We start from the raw sequence: 24,347 nt of genomic DNA on the forward strand, positions 1-24,347 counted from the left end.
TATAGTCATCAATTTTTGAGTCAAATATTTCATTTATAATATCAAAATTTTATGTAAATATATGCAATACTGTGTGTAAAAACAGGCATACAAAATAAAATCTCCCATTAGATTTTCATTAATACATAATGTAAAATACATTTCCATTAATACATAATGTGAAATATTTTTCTAGGCATCCTAAAAGACAGAAGCTTGTTTATGCATCATATTTGTTTAGAGCCAATTACCAGTGGACCCTTTCGGTAAGACATACTTAGTTTTGTTTTGTTTTGTTTTTTTAAATTCTAATATAGTGTAAGAAAGGTACAGTTTTTGAAAATAAATATTTCTTAAAATAATAATGCCACTAAATCACAAAAAGAAGTTAACACTTCCCTTTTTGAAATAACCTACAAGATTAAGTGTACTTTGGTAGTACTTTATAGTACTATTTGGTAGTATTTTATAGTGCTATTATCATATCATTTTTCAGTTTCTTAACATCTTTGGAAAGTAGACAGATTTTATTCCAACTTTATGGATAAGAGAGATTAAGAGGGAATAAATCAATAAAAAAAAATCAATTTCAAATATATCAAAAAAGATGGAATGTATTGAAAATATCTCTTGCCTCTCCTCCCTCTCAAAACCCTGCCCAAATTACTAAGAGAATTTTTTTAACTTATAAATCTACAAGGACAATTATGAGAGAAAAAAACAAATTTTGGAACCCAGAAGCCTGAAAGACTTAGTAAGCCCATAGAAAGCTAAAACCTCACACTGGAGCAAGCAGAGAAGCTACCCAGTTTCCCCCAAAGAACCCAAGAAAGACTCAAATTGGCAGCAGCATGTTCTTCTGAAGGTGAGGTAGAAAATAGAACAATTCAAAATCTGTTTAAGAAACATCTATATCCCCTCCCCCACTGTAGGCAGCCAGTTATCCCTTTTGTGCCAGAAGACCAGAAGGTTATTATCTGGAAAAGATGAATTGGAGGGATTCTGAGTTGGGAGGGTAGAGACACAGCTGGCACGGTTGGGAGGTACTAAAAACTGAGATTAAGTAAAAAATCTGTTTATTGAGTAGTGAGACTCCCCAGCCTCCTTCCCACACTTGGCTCCCAAATACTGGCAGTGAGACCCTAGGCGGAAGACTGGAAGATTTTTTTTCTGGGGAACATGACTAGCTCAGTAGAAAAGATTATAAATACTGACAGTTGCAGGTACTCCAATAAAACCACATAGCCAGAGCATCAGGCTGTAATGGCAGCAGTTGAAGAGCCCCACCAGCACACACTTCACTCTTGAATAAGAAGAGAGCATCAAGGATCACTAGTTATTAGAAGAAAGCCTCTCTGAAAGATAATATCCACAGTACAAAAACAAACAAAAAAGAAAGGAACTTAGAGCAAATAGATCATGCAAAGAAATAAATGAAATTTCAAAAAACTTACTAATATTCTCAGGATAGAGAACATATGGCATCCTTAAAATAAGAATTTGCTATAAAAAGAGTTCTTATAAAACTATGATGACGAATTAACTCGTTAGAAGTAATAGAAGATAAAAGTTATGAAACCTCCAAAACTACAGAATAAAAAGAAAAGATGAAAAAAGAAAAAGCAATTAAAAAAGTCAGTCCTGTAGGCCTAACATCTGAAAATTTGGAGTTTGAGAAAGAAGGAAAAGGGATAATTTAAGATACTTTATTCGTACTGAAGGACAAGAGTTTCTTTGATTAAAAGGGCCCTCTGAATCAGCACATGAATAAAAATGACTCACATTAAGGCGCATCCTTATGAGATTTTAGAACGCTAAGGGCAAGGAAACCTTAAATTTTCTAGCGGGCAAAAAAAAATCACATTTTCAACAAAGTTTCAAGGGTCCAAATGGTATAAATTCTCTTTGCTGTTAACAACGGAGGCTAGAGGATTATGGGTTCTATAATTCTGGGTTCTAAAATTCTGAGAGAAAATGATTTCCAGCCTAGAATTCTATCACTGACCAAGATATCAAATAAGTTTTGAGATAGACATTTTTCAGATGCAGAGTACCAAAAGGTGTTATCTTACACATACCCAAGACAGGGAGACAACAGTGGCTGTTTTTCAAAGCATATGGGAGAAAACAGATTCAAAATCATAATGGGGAGGGAAAGAGCCAACCGTGTTACACTTGGAGAAGCCTCAAAAACTGAGGAATTCATGAATCTTCAGACTTGATGAAGAAGGAAGGAGCCAGAACAAGGGTACAGGTTGAAAATACATCCCCTCCTCCACTCGATGAAGCTAGACAACTACTTCTTGTGCACTCTAACAGACAACTAGGGTTAATTCTCCATGGAGGGCACATAATTAAATATTGGCAATCAAATACATAACTTGGGAAGCTGGGGAGGCAAGGAAGAGAGGAAGAAAAGAAAGGAAAAGCGGGGGCGGGGAGGGAGGGAAGGAAGAAAGGAAAGGAAGAAAGAAAGACAGAAAGGGTGTTTAGTAAAGGAGAAGTGTTGACAAAGAGCTAAATCATCACTTTCCAAGTGGCTCTTCAAGTAGTTACAGGGATGTCACTTAGGGTTAATGTATTTGAGTATCATAGAAGCATCTAAAATTGTAGAAAGCAGTTGTGAAAACTTTCCTAGCTGGTAAATTTTTTAGCCCAGGGCTATGGTTTAAATTATGTTTAATGATACCTTTTCAAAAATAACTGTTTGTGGCCTTGTTGAAAACATTCATTGATCTGCACTTCTGGGATATATTTTCCAGCCAGCTACTAATATACATGTTTTGAATGTAGAAACCCAGGTGATTTTTTTGTTTGTTTTCATTTTCAAAAGCTGGTTGTAATATTTAAAGTAAATGCTTATTTATCTGCACATTACCTTAATTTATACATATAATGAGAAAATAGTCTTGTGCATTTAAGTAAGCATGCATAAATTCCTAAAGATCTTATTCATAGTGTACAGATGTCACGTTACCCATAATGTTTTCCTCGCCAACCTGTATAAAATATTACTTATTTACTTCTGTTGGGCACTCCCTGTCCTCCTTACCATGCTTTATTTTTCTCTGTAGCATTGAATATGAATATTTGTTTGTCTGTTTCCCTCCACCAGAGTATAAACCCTGTGATTTTATTTTGTTCCAATTATATCTTCCAGCCAAAACAGTGTCTAGCACACATAGTAGGAACTCATTAAATATTTAATGGCTAGGGGCTTCTGGATGGCTTAGTCCATTAAGCATCTAACTCTTGATCTTAGCTCAAATCTTAATCTCAGTGTCATGAGTTCACGCCTCATTTGGGCTCCACACTGAATGTAGAGTCTACTTTAAAAATAAATAAAAATAAAATATTTGATGACTAGATGACTAAATAAATGAGTTCTAGGGTAACTTTGAGTTCCAGGGATTCAGGTTTGATTAAAAGGAAGTATGGGATTTTCAACAAAATATCAAATATGAGGAAGAACATGTATGCTAGGGAAGGTGATTAATTTAATGTTGAGTTTGAGATGAGTGTGGAACATAAAGGCAGAGGTATATGGTGCTATACGAAGTTCAAAGTGCAAGAATAACACCTGGGGTAAAGATGGGCATGAAGATACAGATTAATACTTTTGTTATATGATAATTTAAGCATTTGAAATGATTCACATTACCCAGGGAGAATATCTAGGGAAGAAATTCACGTTTAGAGATGGGAATTTTTTTAAGAGTCAGAAATAGGAAAAACCAGCAAAAAAAAGGGGGGGGGGAGAAGAAGAAGAAACAGAGGGACAATTGTGGTATAGATATTAGTGGAGAGAACTTTAAGAAGGAGGAAAGAAGTCAGGGCACCTGGGTGGCTCAGTGGGTTAAAGCCTCTGCCTTCAGCTCAGGTCATGATCCCAGGGTCCTGGGATCAAGCCCCACATCAGGCTCTCTGCTCAGCGGAGAGCCTGCTTCCTCCTCTCTCTCTGCCTGCCTCTCTGCCTACTTGTTATCTCTCTCTGTCAAATAAAGAAATAAAAAAAAAATCTTAAAAAAAAAAAATAGAAGGAAAGAAGTCAGTTGTCAGAGGCCAGGTAGAATGAGTTTACACACAAAGCTATACGTGTATAGGCACTTGGGAGGTCTTTAGCAACTTTATTGAGAACAATTTCTATAGAACAGTGTGAGAAATGAGAGTTCAATGAATGGAAATTGGGGAAGTGAAAATAGCTAGTTCAGATTACCTATTCCGGAAGATTGGCCATGAAGGGTAGGTCACAATGAGTATTAGCTCAAAGGGGAGATAAGGCAAAGAAAAAAGTGTTTCAAGGATGCACATGGCTCTCGCTAAATGAAAAGAGCACTAAAAAATAAAGGTATAAACAGGTGGTAGAAAGAGAAAAGAGAGGTAGAATAATAATTCAAAAAGTGCGTTTCCTGAGGAGACTGAATTATTAAATTAGGTGTCAAGAGTATAGGGAAGGGAAGAGGATGAATAGATAGAACCTTCTCTGGTAAAGGGTGTAAGTAAGGAGTACTGTGATAGAACTAGAGGAGACAAACAAGATCCATGTTTGACAGATTATGTGAAGTAAGTAGCAGAGGCTGGACATCAGTGTGTGAGAAATAGTTAGACTTGAAAAGTGTGGTATTGTCTTGGATGGCAACCGTAATGAAATGCAAAACAGTTGCTGGAGAAGGATTGCCTTATGGCCCTTGATTTGGGGGTAAGGGAGGGGGAATAAAGTATATTCCAAACATTTACACGTATGTCCATTTATTGGTAAATAATCAAACTTAAATATTTTCTCCTCATTGTAGCACAACTAAGGAACGGCAAGAAATGCACAATCCAAATTTCACCATACCTGGCCAAGAATTTTTGTCTAAATCTCATTTTTATAAACACCTGGCTTTGGAAAAATCTTCAAGCAGTTTATCGGTTTCGGGGCAGCCATTTTGTACAGTTCCTGACACAAGAAATGAAAAAAGGAGACACTTGAACACTCCAGGCAAACCAGTGAAAGTCTTTGTCCCACCTTTTAAAACTAAATCACGTTTTCACAGAGATGAACAGTATATTAGCAAGAACACTAATTTGGAAGAAAACAAACAAAACCCAGAAAACATCGATGAACATGGCCCTGGTGAGAGTGAAACAAATATTAATGATGGTGGAATTCATCAGCTGAAGAAAAATAACTCCAGTCAGGCAGCAACTATAATATTCACAAAGTGTGAAAAAGAACCTTTAGGTATTGTGTGAAAATTTGTATTGACACATTTTTGCCTTCCAGTTAGATGTTTCTCATATTTAAATAACGCCTTGAGGATTTGACCCCTTTTGTCATGATTAATAATTTCAGAACCTTTTTTAATGCTTTTAGATTTTTCCTAAGTCCAAATATTAGATTTAAAGTAATCTAATGTTTCTTTCAAAGGTAACTACTTGTGGCCTTTCTTACTTTAAAAAAAAAAATTGAACAATCTAAGACTGCTGTTACTGGAATATATATTTAACAGTCTACTGGGTTTTTTCCAAATTTAAAATAAAAATAATAGATTTATTGTTTACAAGTTGAAATTTGCTTACCCCTGAAGATTTAGACCAAATTAACCCTGAAAATTAGAGCAAATTCATATACGACTTTATAAAACAAAAGTTGTGCTTTTTAAATGTTACATGCAAGTTTATTTTTTGCTAACTTATTCCTTAATAGATTTAATTACAAATCTTCAGAATGCCAGAGATATACAGGATATGCGGATTAAAAAGAAACAAAGGCAGCCCATTTTTCCACAGCCAGGTAGTCTGTACCTTGCAAAAACCTCCGCTGTGCCTAGAATCTCTCTGAGAGGAGCAGTGGAAGGCCGAGTCCCCTCTCCGTGTTCTCATAAACAGGTATGCTTTTGCCCACAATGCTGCTAACTTCTATAGTAAACTATAATTTCATTTTATTAACTAGTAACTCCTCATTGTTTTGTTCAAAGAAAGAATGAATGAAAGTGCGAGTGGATGAATGAAATCATTTTGTTTCCTAATTAACCAGCAGTGGCAGCCTCCCTCTCTGCTGCCTTATCCCGCTAAAGTGATCTGTGCTCCAGAATTCATGTTTCTCTTCCCCTTCGAAACGTACTCATTTTATTACTATAGTGCTCTCAGGTGTTAGAAGAAAGTAGTCTACTTGAATTTGAAGTGTGAATAACTCATAGCCCTGAATCCGTTAAGAGCTATTGACATTTTTTAAAAAGCATTCTTATTAAGCCAGTTCTGTCTAGTTAGAATTTTAGGCAATGGAGAGGTGAACATAATATGATAATATTATTAGGTAACATTTATTGAGTAGTTTTTGTGCGCTCATCACCCTTCTAAGCACTGTGCCTGCGCTGGTTTCATCTCACTCAATCTTCACCAGCATCTAAAAGAAAGGCACATCGTTTTGTTCACTGTTTGCACATGAGAGAACTGAAGCACAGAGAGGGTAAGTTACTGCCCCACAGCCACTCAGCTAGTAAGTTTTCCTCTGTTGGACATAGTTCCAAAGCAAAGAGTGTGACTCCAGAGTCATATCCAAACAAAGGGAAAGATATTTTAGATGAAGCATGCTGGAGTGGAAGTAGGCTAGGCCTGTGTACAGATCTGAGCTCCTGATGTCAGATCCCCTAAGATACTTATGCTTTTCACTGTTCTTTCCTTTCTGAATTTTTTAAGAGATTTTATAAAATATTAAATAACTTTTTTTATCCCCAAAACAACTTCTGTGGCAGCTGTAGCAGGAGGCATACGCACAAGGGGAATGAAAAGGCTATAGCAAACTCTTGAATGTAGGATTTATTTATATTATATTAAAATGTTTAGCTTCTAGTAAGTAAGTTAAATATTTTGATGGTGAATATTTTAATATTTAAATGAGAAATTTTGTAAATTCAGTTTTGATTTATTATAATTATTTTTATTCTAAGAAACATGCTCTTTTGTTTGATTTTGTTTTTCATTCATTATTAAATTTTTCTATCATTTATTTTATGCAGCTCTACATGTGTGGTGTTTCCGAACATTGTATAAAAATTAACAGCAAAAATGCAGAGTCTTTTCAGTTTCACACTGAGGATTATTTTGGCAAGGAAGGACTATGGTCTGGAGAGGGAATACAGTTGGCTGACGGTGGATGGCTCATACCCTCCAATGATGGAAAGGCTGGAAAAGAAGAATTTTATAGGTACTCCCTGCAAAAAGAGATTGTGTTAACTTTTCTGTATTCCACCTTCTCTCTTTTTGTCGCATATCTCTTTAAAACTTAATAAGTTGGCTAGAAATCAAATTTTTATCTAGCAACTTATTTTAAGTACAATGTGGTTCAACTAGCATTCCTTAGTAGTCTTTTGAAAAGTGAATTATAGTTTGTCCTAGAATTTAATGAATTGGTTTTTCTTAAATTGAGACATTTTTCATATGCGTTTATAAAATACTGGTAAGAAAAGATAAGTTTGAGTGACCTTACTGATACACACAGACACACATACACTTATATCCTATTCCCTTTCATTGTATATTTTAATATATATAAATACTAGAAGCTAAGCAGAAATACTCAAGTGTCAGTAATACCAAATAACTAGTAAATTTTACTGCCCTAAAACAACAACAGTTTAAAAACTATATAACCTCTTTATAGTTCTAATGTTTTTACAAAGGTGATTTAAAATTTTTGCTATCAAGGATGAAATTAGCATGCCAAGGGCAAGAGAGGAGAAACTTTTTTCTAATGTGCTTATTTTTTAAAATCTCTATATGTCTTTTCAAAATTTACAGTTTGGGGAAATTGGTAAAACATTTTTCCTGAAACTTCTGTTATGGTTTTGGAATACTTTAAGACAGGAATATGATTTACATCTTGCACTTGTCTCCCATAAATATCTGCTATCAATTCTAGGTGGAAAAGTATACTAAACAGTTACATTGTATTCTTGTATTAAGTATGTATTATACCTGCAGAGTATAGAAGTTAAGAGTAATTATCCTGTAATCAGGTGAGCATGATTCATAACTTTGACTGTTGAAGCTTAAGCTGTTTTTTTGATCATTCAACGAATATTTATTGAGGACCTACTTGTGCCAGATAAGTCTTCTGGATACTCAGGATAACAAAAGAAAACAAAAATCTCTGCTTTAGTAAGTCATACATTATTGTTGAGGAGTTTGGGGTGGGGAAGGAAAATTTTAAAAAGAAGTAAATTGTGTAGTATATTAGAAGGTGATGAATGCTATGAAGATAAAGCTGGAAAGAGCATAGCTCGGGTGAGGATAAGTGCAATTTAAAATAGGCTCAGTAGTCAGGAGCCTTCACTGAGGCCCTGACATTTGGTTGATGTCCTGAAAAAGGGCAAGGGAGTAAGTGTAGGACCCTGTGGGGAAGCACTGATTGTAAGCAGAAAGCATGCTTATTTGGGGAACAGGAGGAATGTGAGTGTAGCTGGAGTAGAATGGGCAAGAGAGGAGTAGTAGCAGGTGAAGTCAGAAAGATAGAGCTGTATAGACCTGTAAGAAGTTTGGCTTTAACTCTGAGTAACAATTTTTGGCCTAAGTAAGAATGTTTAAAGGAGAAGAATGACATGATCTGCCTTGTTTTTGAAAGAATAACTCTGGCTGCTATTGAGATTAGGCTGTCGGGAGGGAAGATGATGGAAGGAGAGAGACCACTTAGGAAACTGTTGAGGTCATCCAGGTAAGATGTGGCTGCTCAGACAGAGAAGGTAGCAGTGGAGTTGGTGAAAAGCAGTTGGATTCTGGGATATTTTGAAGGTGGCACCATCAGGATATGATCAAGGATTGAATGAGGAGTGTGAGAGAAAAGGAGAATAAGAATAGCTCCAAAGATGTTGGCATTAGTGGCTTGAATTCCATACATAGAATTCCATGTATGGAGAATTGAGAAGATCAAAGATGGAAGAGAAATGGAATGTCCAGTTGGGACATTATTATTTTTTTTTTTTTTAAGTACGCTGGGCTTGAACTCATGACTCTGAGATCAAGAGTCAGATGCTTAACCAACTGAGCCACCCAGGTACCCCACATGGGACATTTGAAGCTTAAGATACTAGTAGACACCCAAGTGGAGATGTTCAGTAGGCAGTTGGATATGCAAGTCTGGAGTTTATAAATGAAGTATGGGCCAAAGAAATCAATTTCATAGTTATCAGCATATAAATTAAAGCTATAAAAGAGAGACTGAGAAAGAGCAACCTGAAAGTTAGAAATTAATACCAAAGAGTGCAGTATGTTGCAGGCTAAGTGAGGACAGAGCTTCAGGGAATAAAGAATGACCAGGTGTCAGTCACTGCTGATGAGTAAAGGAAGAAGAGGACTGAGAATTGACCATGTATTTAATGACCAATGTAAAGATCATTATTAGTCTTAATGAAAATAAGTCAGTAAATTGATGGGGTAAGAAAGTGACAGATCTAGAGAAGGAACTGAGAGTAAAGGGTATAAGTTTTATTGTATTTAAGGAAGAAAAAAAACTTATACTGGATGGAAATAGTTCAGTAGAAAAGAAAGAAGTTGATGATGAGAGAGAGGAGGCATTTCCTAGATCAGGGTCCTTAACTAGGCAAGAAAGGGTGGGAGCTAGTGTGGCAGGAAAGGCAAAGTGTAAGGGTCCAGATGCTGGTGGGTTGGTGAATGTGAGGGTGGAAACTTCTGGAAGTCCTCTTGATCATTTGCTTCCCTAGTAGTCAAAGTGAGAATGGGAAAGGAAGAAGAGTTAGAGATTTGAACAGAGAGAGGAAGATCTTTAAAAAGTACCAAGACAAGGGGCGCCTGGGTGGCTCAGTGGATTAAGCCACTGCCTTCGGCTCAGGTCATGATCTCAGGGTCCTGGGATCGAGCCCTGCATCGGGCTCTCTGCTCTGCAGGGAGCCTGCTTCCTCCTCTCTCTCTGCCTGCCTCTCTGCCTATTTGTGATCTCTCTCTCTGTCAAATAAATAAAATAAAATCTTAAAAAAAAAAAAAAGTACCAAGACAAAAGAAGGATGTTCTTAGATAATTTTTAGAAAACAATCTCTTTTAAGAAAAATAATCTAAAATATAATTATTTTAAATTAAGGATCTCATTTTCCAGTTGAAATAATTGTTTTGACTAGTGTGTTTTCTTAGTATATTTTGATACATGTCAAATTGTTTTCTAAATTATATTACTTATAGTCTAACTCATAAAAACTTACTAAATGATCTTGTATGATGTAGTGTTTGTGCAAATCGTGGTCATGGTTATTGAATTCAGTATCATCTTATGTGTTTCTGTTTTTTTTTTTTTTTTAATATTGTTCTACCTTAATTGTTCAGGGCTCTGTGTGACACCCCAGGTGTGGATCCAAATCTTATTTCTAGAGTTTGGGTGTATAATCACTACAGATGGATTATATGGAAACTGGCAGCTATGGAATTTGCCTTTCCTAAGGAATTTGCTAATAGGTGCCTAAACCCAGAAAGAGTGCTTCTTCAACTAAAATACAGGCAAGTTCAATGCATTATATTATGTAATCACATATTTGTGTTAAAGGTCAGACTTCTGCGCAGGCTGTGACTTCCCCATTGTAGAGGTACACAAGTCAGTTGTTAGTGACAGTCGCCATCCCACCCTGCTGTTCAGTGTACACAGTAGTTCTCTTGTCACCTTCCAGCCCCCTTAAGAGAAATCACACATTCCTACACCTCTTGCTTCCCTCTTCCCCCACCCTCCTTAACCTCTTGGCCTGTGAGAAGAATATGAATTACTAATTTGATCCACTCTTCAGGTCTTGTTAATAAACCATGTTTGCAGGGGAGTTTTAACATTTAATTCTATTTTAATAAACTTACTATACTGGTAGCTACCAAATTTTTTAAATTCTCTTCTGCCTCAGTAGTTCTTCAGTAAAGGTATTTAATTTTTATTCTCAATTATTTGACCTTTTCACAATGAAATTCTAGACTCACAATTCCTAAAATATGCATTTTTCTTTTTATTTTTAGATATGATGTGGAAATTGATAGAAGCAGAAGATCAGCCATAAAAAAGATCACAGAAAGGGATGACACAGCTGCAAAAACTCTTGTACTCTGTATTTCTGAAATAATTTCATCAAGTGTAGAAATATCTGAAACTTCCAGCAGTAAAACTAATAGTGTGGGTACCAAAAAAGTGGGCATTGTTGAACTCACAGATGGATGGTATGCTGTTAAGGCCCAGTTAGATCCTCCCCTCTCAGCTCTTGTAAAGAATGGTAGACTGACTGTGGGTCAGAAGATCATTATTCATGGAGCAGAACTGGTTGGCTCTCCTGATGCCTACACACCACTTGAAGCCCCAGAATCTCTTATGTTAAAGGTAAATTAAATTAATGCATACTCGGGGCGCCTGGGTGGCTCAGTGGGTTAAGCTGCTGCCTTCGGCTCAGGTCATGATCTCAGGGTCCTGGGATCAAGTCCCGCATCGGGCTCTCTGCTCAGCGGAGAGCCTGCTTCCCTTCCTCTCTCTCTGCCTGCCTCTCTTGTGATTTCTCTCTGTCAAATAAATAAAATCTTTAAAAAAAAAAAATTAATGCATACTCTAGGGAAAAATCAGTCACTGATTTAGTTAAGTTCTAGGGAGTTTTCATATTTTAAATTTTAAACTTAGGTCTATGAAAGATGCTCCATTTCTTGAAAACATACTAATAGTTGGAGTGTAAGTGACAAAATTCTCAGACTGTCAAATTTTTTTGTGCTACTTTTAGGAAACCGAGAAGTATATATTGAGCTAAAACAATGCAGGAGCAAATTTGCACTGGATTTGATTTGGGGCTATGGGTGCCTATAGCCCTTGGTGCCGTATTGTTCTCATAGTATTGCTCTGCTTCCATCCTGATTACTCGATTAGACCTTTATTTCAGTATGATTAGAAAATTAGGTTTCAGGGGTGCCTGGGTGGCTCAGTGGGTTAAGCCTCTGCCTTCGGCTCAGGTCATGATCCCAGGGTCCTGGGATAGAGCCCCGCATCAGGCTCTCTGCTCGGCAGGGAGCCCGTTTCCCTTCCTCTCTCTCTTCCTGCCTCTCTGCCTCCTTGTGATCTCTTGTCTGTCAAGTAAATAAATAAAATCTTAAAAAAAAAAGGAAAGAAAATTAGTTTTCAGTGATTCTTAAATAATAATAATAAAATGTACCTTTCATCTCTATGTAGGCTTAAATTTATATAATAGGACTTTGTCATATTGACTAGTCTACAGTATTGATATGAGAAATTACTAATATTGTAAGTCACATTTATGAGATGAAACAGTTTACTTTTGTCATATTCTAGATCACTCTATTTCAGGAAGGCGTTTAGTAAATTAAACATTTTTAAGGTAAAGAGATACTTTGTCATTAACTCCACATTGTTGCTTTTAGTCAAGCTGAGACAAGCTTTGTTTTATGTTGCTTAAAAATCAAAGTTGGGGTAGCTTTCAATCTTTTTGGGGTTTTTTGTTTTTGTTTTTTTTTAAGGTTTTTTTTGTTAACATATAATGTATAATTAGCCCCAGGGGTACAAGTCTGTGAATCATCAGCCTTACATACTTCATAGCACTCACCATAGTACATACCCTCCCCAATGTCCATAACCCAACCACCATCTCCCTCCCCCCTACCCCCCTGCAACCCTCAGTTTGTTTTATGAGATTAAGAGTCTTTTATGGTTTGTCTCCCTCCCGATTCAAGCTTTTGTTTTGCTTTTATCAAATCAGTGCGTGTGCATAATTTCAAAACTCATGTAATGTAGCCTTATGACCACCACCCCGCCCCGCCCAAACAGAAAAGCAGTCACTGAAGCCGTCTTACCTAAATTCTGCTCGTGCTCCCCAAAGACAACCACTTCAAATCTCTGGCAGTTTCTTTTGCTTATACTGCTATGTTATCTTTTCTCCATTTGTTTAGACATTAACAGTTATCTTCCTGCTATGAAAGTTGAGGAGTGAAGTCTGTATTCACTGTTTACATTATAATGATTGAGAAATATTTTTCACAACACTGCATATAATATACCAATTACATTTTCTTTATAACTTACTGCTTTCCCTGGAGTGAACACCTGTCTTGCTTTTTGTTTGTTTGTTTGTTTTTTGATTTTCTGTTCCCTTATCACCAACTGGTTCCCACACAGGAGATATATAAAGATCATTCCAATATGTTATAATACATTTATTGATTCTGTTTCTTTTTCTTGGCAGTCTCTTGGACCTTTCCATACTCCTGCTCCATCTGAAGTGGTTACCTTCTATGTATGCGGCACAGTTACATTTCTAGAAATTATTTTCTCCTCTTTCTGTGTTAGAAACCCTATTTTCTGGATTTCATATCTCTATGGATTTATTTCCTCACTTTAAGGGCATACGAGCAACCTCCCAGATGCTTCTTAAGAGAAGGAGTTTGTAGCTTTTTCTTTGAGCTTATTGTTAGGTGGTTGAATATAGAAGTTGAGAAGGAAATAATCTTCAGAATTTTGAAGACATTTTCTCTACTACCTTTTTACTTCTGGTATATCTTCTGCTGCATTCAGTGTTATTCTTATTCCCAGTCCTTCACTATATGAACTGTTTCTGGAAAGTTTTGAAGATCCTTTATCTGCAGTGTTCTGAAATTTCACAGCAAGTTACTTTTGAGTTAGCCTATCTTGTAAAATCGTGGCCCTGGGTACACAGTGGCAAACAGTCTATAAACATACGTCCTTCACTGAGTTCTAGAAAATTTTCTTGAAGTAGTTCTTTGATAATTTTGTCCCCCTCCATTTTTCCCTTTTCAGTTTCCTTGAACTCTGATACTTTGGCAGTAGGCCTCTTGAGTGGTCTTCTAATTTTCTCATCTTTTCTCCTATTTCCCATTTTGTTGTCTTTGCTCCCCCTACTTTTTTTTTTAAGATTTTATTTATTTATTTGACAAAGAGAGATCACAAGTAGACAGAGAAGCAGGCAAAGAGAGAGGGAAGAAGGCTCCCTGGAAGCAGGCTCCCTGCTGAGCAGGAAGCCCGATGTGGGATTTGATCCCAGGACCCTGAGATCATGACCTGAGCTGAAGGCAGCAGCTTAACCCACTGAGCCACCCAGGTGCCCTGCTCCCCCTAGTTTTTAGTTCCAATTTTGTAGTTCCTAAAGTGAATATATGCCTACTGACATAATTTTCTGTTCTCTGAGGCCCTTATTACTCCCTAAATATTTCTTTTTTTTTAATTACATCCTTTTCTTGTTTCATAGATGCAACATCTTATCATCTTTCTAAAGATTAATATTTTGCTTTATTTTGGTTTTTTCTGCTTGCTGCATTTTCCCCCCTATAATAATCTCCTTCAACTGATTGTTAGCTGATTGTTAGCTGTTCTTTCCTCTTCCAGACTGGGGCACTAATGACCTGATCAAAAGCTCTGTGTGCGGTGGGCATTTGTCAACTTGTAGAGTGATAAGACAGGGACTTGCTTTTGTTAGGACACCCTCAAATATCAGTGACTGAGAGCGAGCAGAGTAAGAAAAGTAATAAGGAGACTCAAAGATTTTTATTGCATTTTTGTTTTCAGTATAGCTTCTCATCCACTACCCACCCACCCCCCACCGCCAGATGCCTCTGCCTTGTGTTCCAGAGTCCAGGATATGCCTGGTTCAGCCTTTCCAGAAAGTAAATTGTCCTGGGTTCTTCTTGGTGTAAGGGAAGGCCTGGTTCGTATAAGGGAAGGCCTGGTTCGTATAAGGGAAGGCCTCCTTGGGATAGGAAATGAAATCTGAGGTCTTAATTATCTTTCCTTCCATTTTCAGCTACACCTCCAAATTCTCAGTGATTTCCTTAAATTTTGTTTCCTAGTGGCGCCATACAACTTTGCCAGCTGAGTAATGTCGGGCAGGTTATACTTGAGTTTCATCATTTGTAAAATGGGAAGAAGTCTTCAGATTGTTGTACAGATGAAATGTTAGTAGATGTAAAGCACTTAACACAATCCAGGCACCATAATAAGTGCGTTAGAAATGTTTGTTATTTTTCTTAACTGTAATCATTCTCAGGCTCCTTCATTATTTACCAGTTGTTCAATAAATTCTTAGCTTCCAAGATTTTGCTAATGTCTTATTCACTGTCCTTCTCTCCCCAGTTCTTTGTCCTTCAGGTCTTTTGAGGGAACCTAAATAAATAAGTATATTTTAATCCATCATGTTTAAATTGAAATCTCTTATTAATTTTCTAAAAATAATATTTACATTAAGACTCTACAACAGCATAAACAATTTTTTGAGAGACTGTATTTTGAAAGTGTTTTCACTTTTGTACACGTTCTCTACATTCTTATTTTCATGAGGCTTTTGAAAATGAGTATATTTGAATGAATGGAAGAAATGAATGAAAACGTTATGCCATCTGAAATAGTATTGAATATATAAACTTATAAATCAATTTGTTCATTAATTTGTCCAGATTTCTGCTAACAGTACTCGTCGTGCTCGCTGGTATGCCAAACTTGGATTCTCTCCTGATCCTAGACCTTTCCCTCTCTCCTTGTCATCACTTTTCAGTGATGGAGGAAATGTTGGTTGTGTTGATGTAGTTGTTCAAAGAGCATATCCAATACAGGTATGATAACCTTCTTGAAGCTTACTATGTATTTCTTCCTTTTGGGACAGTTAATTTGAATGATCCCTCCCTAACATGTATCTTTGTTTGACACGTCATTACAGTGGATGGAGAGAACCCCATCTGGATTATGCATATTTCGGAATGAACAAGAGGAAGAAAAGGAGGCAACAAAATACGCAGAAGCCCAAGAAAAGAAACTAGAAGTCTTATTCAATAAAATTCAAGGGGAATTTGAAAAGCATGATGGTAAAATGAATTGTATATTACAGGTTCTTTTTAATATGAGAATAAGGCCTTTTATAAAACCTTATTTATAAAAATAAGGTTTTATATATTAGGTTCTTTAGAGGCTTCTGATTTAACCTCTGTAATTGAGTGAATTTCTTTAATTTGAATAATAGACTTCTTTCCTAATCCTGTATCTGAATTTTTTAAATTTTTTAAAAATATTATTACAAAGATATACAAATAAGCATAGAAGTGACCCCAGATTATCACCTCTTTATTCAACACACATTGACCTTTTAGATACTTGTAATTATCTTAGACAATAAAACATTATATAACCACAACACGTCTCAGAAGTCTTATGTAAACTTCCTCTTAAGCTTCAATATTAAAGCAGTTATAGTATCCTTTTTTGCTATTAGAGAAAGAATAGTAGCAAGGGGGAAAAAACTGCCAAATTATTTTCCCCTAGACAAGTACAGTATGATGTCACCTAGGTATAGAATGTAACTAAATTAAACTCATAAAAAAATAAAGTAAAATGGTGGTTATCAGCAGACGAGGGGTGGTAGGATAAAATTGATGATTTTAAAGGTAAAACAATGAGCAAATAAGCTATAGTGATCCAGTGCACAGTATAATGAATATAGAGGATATTGTACTAATGTAATACGATGAATATCAATACAGTGGCAATCGTATTAAGTATATAAATGAATCAAAGTAACACATTGGACACCTTAAATTTATACAATGTTATATGTCAAATATATTCAATAAAAAGGAAGGATAAACTCTCAAAAAACTTTTTTCCCAAGCCATATATCATTTTCTTCAGTATCCTTACCTACTTTTTATATAAATTTTGAATTTTCATTGTTGTAGTTGTTGGTTTATGTATTATCACACCTAGAGCTAGATCTTGTTTCCCAGTGGCAGCAATTTTAATAATAAAAAAATTATAGCATTTTTAGCATAAAGAACATGAAAGTGATGTTTGTTTTTTGCTGAAATTTTTGTGTTCTGCATTTCTTCATGATTTTCAACTTCCTGTTCTATATAAATCTGCAGAAAAATTGGACTCTCAATGTTTGATTCACCAGCTTATGCTGTTTTCATGATGAAGAAAATCATGAAATCATTTACTTAATTTACAAATTACTCCAAGCTCTCTGTGTGACAGTTTTTTAAACTAAGAGTGAGTGCACTAGCTTGAAATTTTCCTAGAAAACTTTTAGCAGATAAATTGTGTTTTGATTTTTAGCCTCCCTTTTTTGGCAACTTTTTGCTTGTTTCTCTAGCTTTCAAGGTTCTTATATTTGTGTTATGGCTTATTAATTATGCTTTTTTTCCTAGAAAATATAATGAAACAATATAGACCATCATGTGCATTAACAAGACAGCAAGTCTGTGCTCTGCAAGATGGTGCAGAGCTTTATGAAGCAGTGACGAATGCACCAGACCCGGCTTATCTGGAGGTGGGAGAGTAAGAGGGCATCCTGGGAGGCTTAATCTTCCTCCTTTACAGTGGGAAGCTCTGGTTGGTCTTCTGGCCATCAGGGCAAGTGCTGTGTTGAAATAGTGTGTTTCTCAACGAGGGTGTGTACATTTCTGGGGTCCTCTGTGATGTGCCAGACCAGTGCAGTACATTTGCGATTCTATACAAAATGGAGGATAGAAGGAATAGTAATTTTATATGTTAAATAAATGTGGTTTAAAATACAGGCAAAACTTGTTTACATTTAAGGTAAAATAAGTATCTTCAAAGCATTGTCTCAGTTTCCATATGCTCACTTCTTTCTCAGATCCTATCTAAAATTTATCTCCTAATCTACTTAAGAGTGTGTTGTGGAAAAATGTCCAAAGCACTAACTGTGTTAGAATTATCGCTATGCCATTTATTAGCCAACTGGGCACAAAATAGCTATAAAATGGGCATAAAATCTGTTGTTTAAGGATCAAATTAAATACTGTATATTATTTTATTTTTATGGAATTTATTTAAAGGAGGAAATAAGGGGGCAGAATAAGAGTTGGAAGACTAAGTTGTAGACCCAGTCCTGCTACTCTGTAGCTGGACAGGTGATTTCTCTCTCGGGCCTTTCCACCACCTCTGTCAAGGGAAAGCCTGTGAGGGGCTTCTCACTAGGTCCTGAGAGTACATGATTCTGGAGATTTCACTTAGATACAGTTTTCATTGCAATTCTTGGAGGAAAAAGTAGCCATCCATTTCTAAAAGACCCTGCCCTGCCAAAGGGTTTGTTTTCAGTGACCATGTTGAATGTTGGGAGACTTTGTGTTTCAACTAAACATTGTCTGCTTATTTAGAAAGACCTGTTCATGGGGTGCCTGGGTGGCTCAGTGGGTTAAAGTGTCTGCCTTTGGCTCAGGTCATGATCCCAGAGTCCTGGGATGGAGCCCTACATCGGGGTCCCTGCTCAGCAGGGAGCCTTCTCCCCCCACCCCCACCACCTCTCTGCCTACTTGTGATCTCTGTCTGTCAAATAAATAAATAAAACCTTAAAAAAAAGAAAGAAAGAAAGACCTGTTCAGGGTACCAAGATCCCATAGTGTCTCTTCCCAGTATGAATTAGGCTATTAAGATGTGTGAGGCAGCTGCAGTCTAGCGTGTTGTGTGTCAGGATTCCATTTCCTCTTTCATTTGATTTTATTTTTTGTTTATTCATTCATTTTTGTTGTACTGGGTGTAGAGTCCCAAAAGATACAGACAGCACTTTGCTGAAATGACCAGGAGAGAAGTGTCGAGGCAGAAATAAGTGCTTATAGCACGTGTCTGTTTTCAACAGTATCTATTGTTCCAGAGAGTTAATAAAATTATGCTACTGCAGGTTAAGAATGAGAGCTCTTGAACTACCTCTACCCATACGCCCCTGCAAGTTATTTATTCTCTCTGTACCTCAGTTTCATCTTCTGTGGCCCACCTAGGGCCCACCTCATTGAGGTGGAATGAATTACTATATTTACCACGCACAGATCCATTCCTCAGAAACAGGGAGTACTTAAATAAATGTCAGCCATTTATAATGTTGATGGTGATTATGATTATTAGAGTATACTTTTAAGTAGGGGGTTGTCTTGGCCCTCGGGAAATTTGTCACAAAATAAGTGACAAGTTTAAGGCACCGGAAAATATTTGTTATGTGATGAGCTGAGTATACTAGTCTCAATTTTTATGTTATCACGTTGTTAAAGTGAACTCGAATTCTGTTGTATTTTATACCCATTTAGACGGTTTCATTTACAGTGGGTGAGGTTTTTTTTTTTTTAAAGATTTTATTTATTTATTTGACAGAGAGAGATCACAAGTAGATAGGCAGGCAGAGAGAGAGAGAGGGAAGCAGGCCCCTGCTGAGCAGAGAGCCCGATGCAGGACTCGATCCCAGGACCCCGAGATCATGACCTGAGCTGAAGGCAGCGGCCTAACTCACTGAGCCACCCAGGCACCCTGGGTGAGGTTTTTTGTTTGCTTTTTATTCTAATATCATTTGCCTTAATATATTAAATGATCCTAGGGTTACTTTAGTGAAGAGCAGTTAAGAGCCTTGAATAATCACAGACAGATGTTGAATGATAAGAAGCAAGCACAGATCCAGTTGGAATTCAGGAAGGCTATGGAATCTGCTGAGCAAGGAGAACAAATTTTATCAAGGAATGTTGCAACTGTGTGGAAGTTGCGTATCATAAGCTATGGGAAGAAGGAAAAAGATTCAGGTCAGTGTATAAATTTTTTAAGTTAAAGTACTAATTAATAAAATGAGTTCAAATGCTACATAAAGTATAAAGTTAATGTGTATCAGAAGAGGAAAAATGGGCTACCACTACCCATAAAACAATGGTATAATCTTTGGATGTTTGTTGTTATGGTATTTGTTTTACAAGAATTGTAATGCTTATCAGTTCTTCCATTATGTCTTTTCCTCTTTATCTAGTTACATTGAGTATCTGGCGTCCATCATCAGATTTATATTCCCTGTTAACAGAAGGAAAGAGATACAGAATCTATCATCTTGCAACATCACAATCTAAAAGTAAATCTGAAAAAGCTAACATACAACTAACAGCAACAAAGAAAACCCAGTATCAACAGCTACAGGTACAAACTTTTCATTACAGTTTTTTAATTTTGATGAATTATTAGCTTATAATATTAGTTTATATTAATATAGTTTATATTAGTTTATATAATATTAGTTTATATGGCATATTAGTTTATAGAATATATATATGTATACACATTGGGTTTTTTTTTTTTCCTTGTAGGCTTCAGATGAAATTCTATGCCAAATTTATCAGCCAAGGGAGCCCCTTTACTTCAACAAACTATTGAGTCCAGATTTCCAACCACCTTGTTCTGAGGTGGACCTAATAGGATTTGTAATTTCTGTTGTGAAAAAAACAGGTAATACAGAATGTGTTTTTAATTATAGCTTCTTATGGATGCTTTTGAAAGGTAATAGTTTTTAAAATTTGTCTTTCTTATGATTAATTGGAGTTACAAATCAACAAATTTGGTGACTAATGATTTGAAAGTAGGCCTGTTTTAACCTTAATTCTTTTTTTTCTTTTTTTTTAAGAATTTATTTATTTATTCGACAAAGATCACAAGTAGGCAGAGAGGCAGGCAGAGAGAGGAGGAATCAGGCTCCCTGCAGAGCAGAGATCCCGATGCAGGGCTCGATCCCAGGACCCCGGGATCATGACCTGAGCCGAAAGCAGAGGCCTTAACCCACTGAGCCACCCAGGCGACCCAACCTTAATTCTTTTTTTTTATTTTTAATTAATTTATTTATTTTCAGTGTAACAGTATTCATTGTTTTTGCACCACACCCAGTGCTCCATGTAATACGTGCCCTCCCTATTACCCACCTCCTGGTTCCCCAACCTCCCACCCCCCACCCCTTCAAAACCCTCAGGTTGTTTTTCAGAGTCCATAGTCTCTCATGGTTCATCTCCCCTTCCAGTTTCCCTCAACTCCCTTCTCCTCTCCATCTCCCCATGTCCTCTGTGTTCTTTGTTATGCTCCACAAATAAGTGAAACTATATGATACTTGACTCTCTCTGCTTGACTTATTTCACTCAGCATAATCTCTTCCAGTCCCGTCCATGTTGCTACAAAAGTTGGGTATTCATCCTTTCTGATGGAGGCATAATACTCCGTCGTGTATATGGACCACAGTTTCCTTATCCATTCGTCCATTGAAGGGCATCTTGGTTCTTTCCACAGTTTGGTGACTGTGGCCATTGCTGCTATAAACATTGGGGTACAGATGGCTCTTCTTTTCACTACATCTGTATCTTTGGGGTAAATACCCAGCAGTGCAATTGCAGGGTCATAGGGAAGCTCTATTCTTAATTTCTTCAGGAATCTCCACACTGTTCTCCAAAGTGGCTGCACCAACTTGCATTCCCACCAACAGTGTAAGAGGGTTCCCCTTTCTCCACATCCTCTCCAACACACGTTGTTTCCTGTCTTGCTAATTTTGGCCATTCTAACTGGTGTAAGGTGATACCTCAATGTGGTTTTAATTTGAATCTCCCTGATGGCTAGTGATGATGAGCATTTTTTCATGTGTCTGATAGCCATTTGTATGTCTTCGTTGGAGAAGTGTCTGTTCATATCTTCTGCCTATTTTTTGATATGATAATCTGTTTTGTGTGTGTTGAGTTTGAGGAGTTCTCTATAGATCCTAGATATCAACCTTTTGTCTGTACTGTCATTTGCAAATATCTTCTCCCATTCCGTGGGTTGCCTTTTTGTTTTGTTGACTGTTTACTTTGCAGGGCAGAAGCTTTTGATCTTGATGAAGTCCCAAAAGTTCATTTTCACTTTTGTTTCCTTTGCATTTGGAGACATATCTTGAAAGAAGTTGCTGTGGCTGATATCGAAGAGGTTACTGCCTATGCTCTCCTCTAGGATTCTGATGGATTCCTGTCTCACGTTGAGGTCTTTTATCCATGTCGAGTTTATCTTTGTGTATGGTGTAAGAGAATGGTCAAGTTTCATTCTTCTACATATAGTGGAACAGAGTAGAGAGCCCAGATATGGACCCTAAACTCTATGGTCAAATAATCTTCGACAAAAACAGGAAAAAATATACAATGGAAAAAAGACAGTCTCTTCAATAAATGGTGCTGGGAAAACTGGACAGCGATATGTAGAAGAATGAAACCCAACCTTAATTCTTAATGAAAAGCAGTTCTGCATTAGTACAGGGAACGAACTTATATCCCAGTTCAGTGCTACTTAATTTTAAAGAAATTGCTAGAAATGTTTTGTAGCATTTGAATGATAACTAGACAAATAATTATAATCTCCCTCTGCAGTTACTTGAGCATTCAAGCCTCCACTTCCAGCTTCTCTGCAGTATCCCTCATTATGGGGACTAAATCCCCTTGTTCTAAAACCTACTTTGTTTAGTGTGGCTCCGCCTACTTGTTTATTGTTATTTCTTGTTTATATGGTACTTCTTTTCCCCATTCTTATTTTTAACCCACCAGCGTCTTTGTATTTAATTGGGCTTTTGACAGCATGGTTGGATCTTGTTTTCTTATCAGTCTGAGGGCCTGCCTATCTTTTAACTGATTTGTTTAATCTGATCAGCTTTAATGTAGTAATTGATACGGTTGGGTTAAAATCTGCCACCTTGCTAGCTGTTGTCCTCTTGTCCCATTTGGTTCCTTGTCTTGGTAGGTTATTCTCTGCGATGTTTATGCACGTTTTATAGCAGCCATTGTTTCAGACTCTCACTTCAAGAATGCTTGTGTAGCAGAAAATCTTGGAAGGACAGAAACCTTTTCTGCCTCCTACATAGAGGGCAGATTTGTTTCTCTACCAGGAAATCTGATCCCTTTTTCTGAGTTTGTTTCTTTTGTTTATTTTCATTGCTGTTGTTATTGTTGTTTAGATTCCACATGTAAGCAAGATTCCGATTATACTTTGAAGGAGGTGGACAGTATAGGTAAAGAGAGGACTCAAGAAGTCAATGCCAAGGTGTTTGGTTTGAGCACCTGGGAAAAGAATTGCCATTTACTGAGAGGGGAAGAGTGCAAGAAAACAGTTATGTGTTGATGGTCAGAAGCTCAGTTTGGTCAGTTAAGTTTTAGGCACTTAATCTAAACAAAGCTTTCTCCTTGACTAGCCCTTTATCTGTTATGTCATTTGCAAATATCTTCTCCCATTCTGTCGGTTGTCTTTTGGTTTTGTTGATTATTTCCTTTGCTGTGCAGAAGTTTTTTATCCTGATGAAGTCCCAATAGTTCATTTTTACCCTTGCTTCCCTTGCCTTTGGTGATGTTTCTAGGAAGAAGTTGCTGCGGCTGATGTTGAAGAGGATGCTGCCTGTGTTCTCCTCAGGGATTTTGATGGATTCCTGTTCCACACTGAGGTCTTTCATCCATTTTGAGTCTATTTTTGTGTGTGGTGTAAGGAAATGATCCAATTTCATTCTTCTGCATGTGGCTGTCCAATTTTCCCAACACCATTTGTTGAAGAGACTGTCTTTTTCCATTGGACATTCCTTCCTGCATTGTTGAAGATTAGTTGACCATAGAGTTGAGGGTCCATTTCTGGGCTCTCTATTCTGTTCCACTGACCTATGGGTCTGTTTTTTGTGCCAATACCATACTATCTTGATGATTACAGCTTTGTAATAGAGCTTGAAGTCTGGAATTGTGATACTGCCAACTTTGGTTTTCTTTTTCAACATTCCTCTGGCAATTCTGGGTCTTTCTTGGTTCCACATAAATTTTAGGATTATTTGTTCCATTTCTTTGAAAAAAATTGGTAGTATTTTGATTGGGATTACATTAAATGTGTAGATTGCTTTAGGTAGCATAGACATTTTCACAGTATTTGTTCTTCCAATCCATGAGCATGGAACATTTTTCCATTTCTTTGTGTCTTTCTCAATTTCATTCATGAGTACTTTTTAGTTTTCTGAGTACAAATTCTTTGCCTCTTTGGTGAGGTTTATTCCTAGGTATCTGATGGTTTGGGGTACAATTGTAAATGGGATCCACTCAATTTCTCTTTCTTCTATCTTGTTTTTGGTATATAGAAATGCAACTGATTTCTGTGGATTGATTTTATATCCTGACACTTACTGAATTCTTGTATGAGTTCTAGAAGTTTTGGAGTGGAGTCTTTGGGTTTTCCACATAAAGTGTCACGTCATCTGCAAAGAGTGAGAGTTTGACTTCTTCTTTGCCAATCTGGATGCCTTTTATTTCTTTTTGTTGTCTGATTGCAGAGGCTAGGACTTCCAGTACTATGCTGAATAGCAGTGGTGATAGTGAACATCCCTGCTATCTTCCTGAACTTAGGGGAAAAGCTCTCAGTTTTTCCCCATTGAGAATGATACTCACTGTGGGTTTTTCATAGATGGCTTTGATGATATTGAGGTATTTACCCTCCATCCCTACACTGAATAGTTTTAATCAAGAAAGGATGCTGCACTTTGTCAAATGCTTTTTCTACATCTATTAAGAGTATCATATGGTTCTTGTTCTTTATTTTATTAATGTATTGTATCTGATTGATT

General features: G+C 36.8%; 1 protein-coding gene across 1 annotated transcript in view; it reads left to right on the forward strand.

Moving 5' to 3' along the window:
* Positions 1 to 24,347, forward strand: part of BRCA2 (BRCA2 DNA repair associated) — a 60,066-nt gene that overhangs the window by 24,781 nt on the left and 10,938 nt on the right. The window contains exons 13-24 of the mRNA XM_045978032.1: positions 176 to 245; positions 4,773 to 5,206; positions 5,672 to 5,853; positions 6,984 to 7,171; positions 10,297 to 10,467; positions 10,966 to 11,320; positions 15,400 to 15,555; positions 15,660 to 15,804; positions 17,143 to 17,264; positions 19,320 to 19,518; positions 19,737 to 19,900; positions 20,068 to 20,206. Coding sequence (XP_045833988.1) covers positions 176 to 245; positions 4,773 to 5,206; positions 5,672 to 5,853; positions 6,984 to 7,171; positions 10,297 to 10,467; positions 10,966 to 11,320; positions 15,400 to 15,555; positions 15,660 to 15,804; positions 17,143 to 17,264; positions 19,320 to 19,518; positions 19,737 to 19,900; positions 20,068 to 20,206 — 2,325 coding nt within the window. The remainder of the gene's footprint in view (positions 1 to 175; positions 246 to 4,772; positions 5,207 to 5,671; positions 5,854 to 6,983; positions 7,172 to 10,296; positions 10,468 to 10,965; positions 11,321 to 15,399; positions 15,556 to 15,659; positions 15,805 to 17,142; positions 17,265 to 19,319; positions 19,519 to 19,736; positions 19,901 to 20,067; positions 20,207 to 24,347) is intronic.

The sequence above is a fragment of the Meles meles genome, chromosome 14 (genome assembly GCF_922984935.1).
Source record: "Meles meles chromosome 14, mMelMel3.1 paternal haplotype, whole genome shotgun sequence".
Lineage (NCBI taxonomy): Eukaryota > Metazoa > Chordata > Mammalia > Carnivora > Mustelidae > Meles > Meles meles.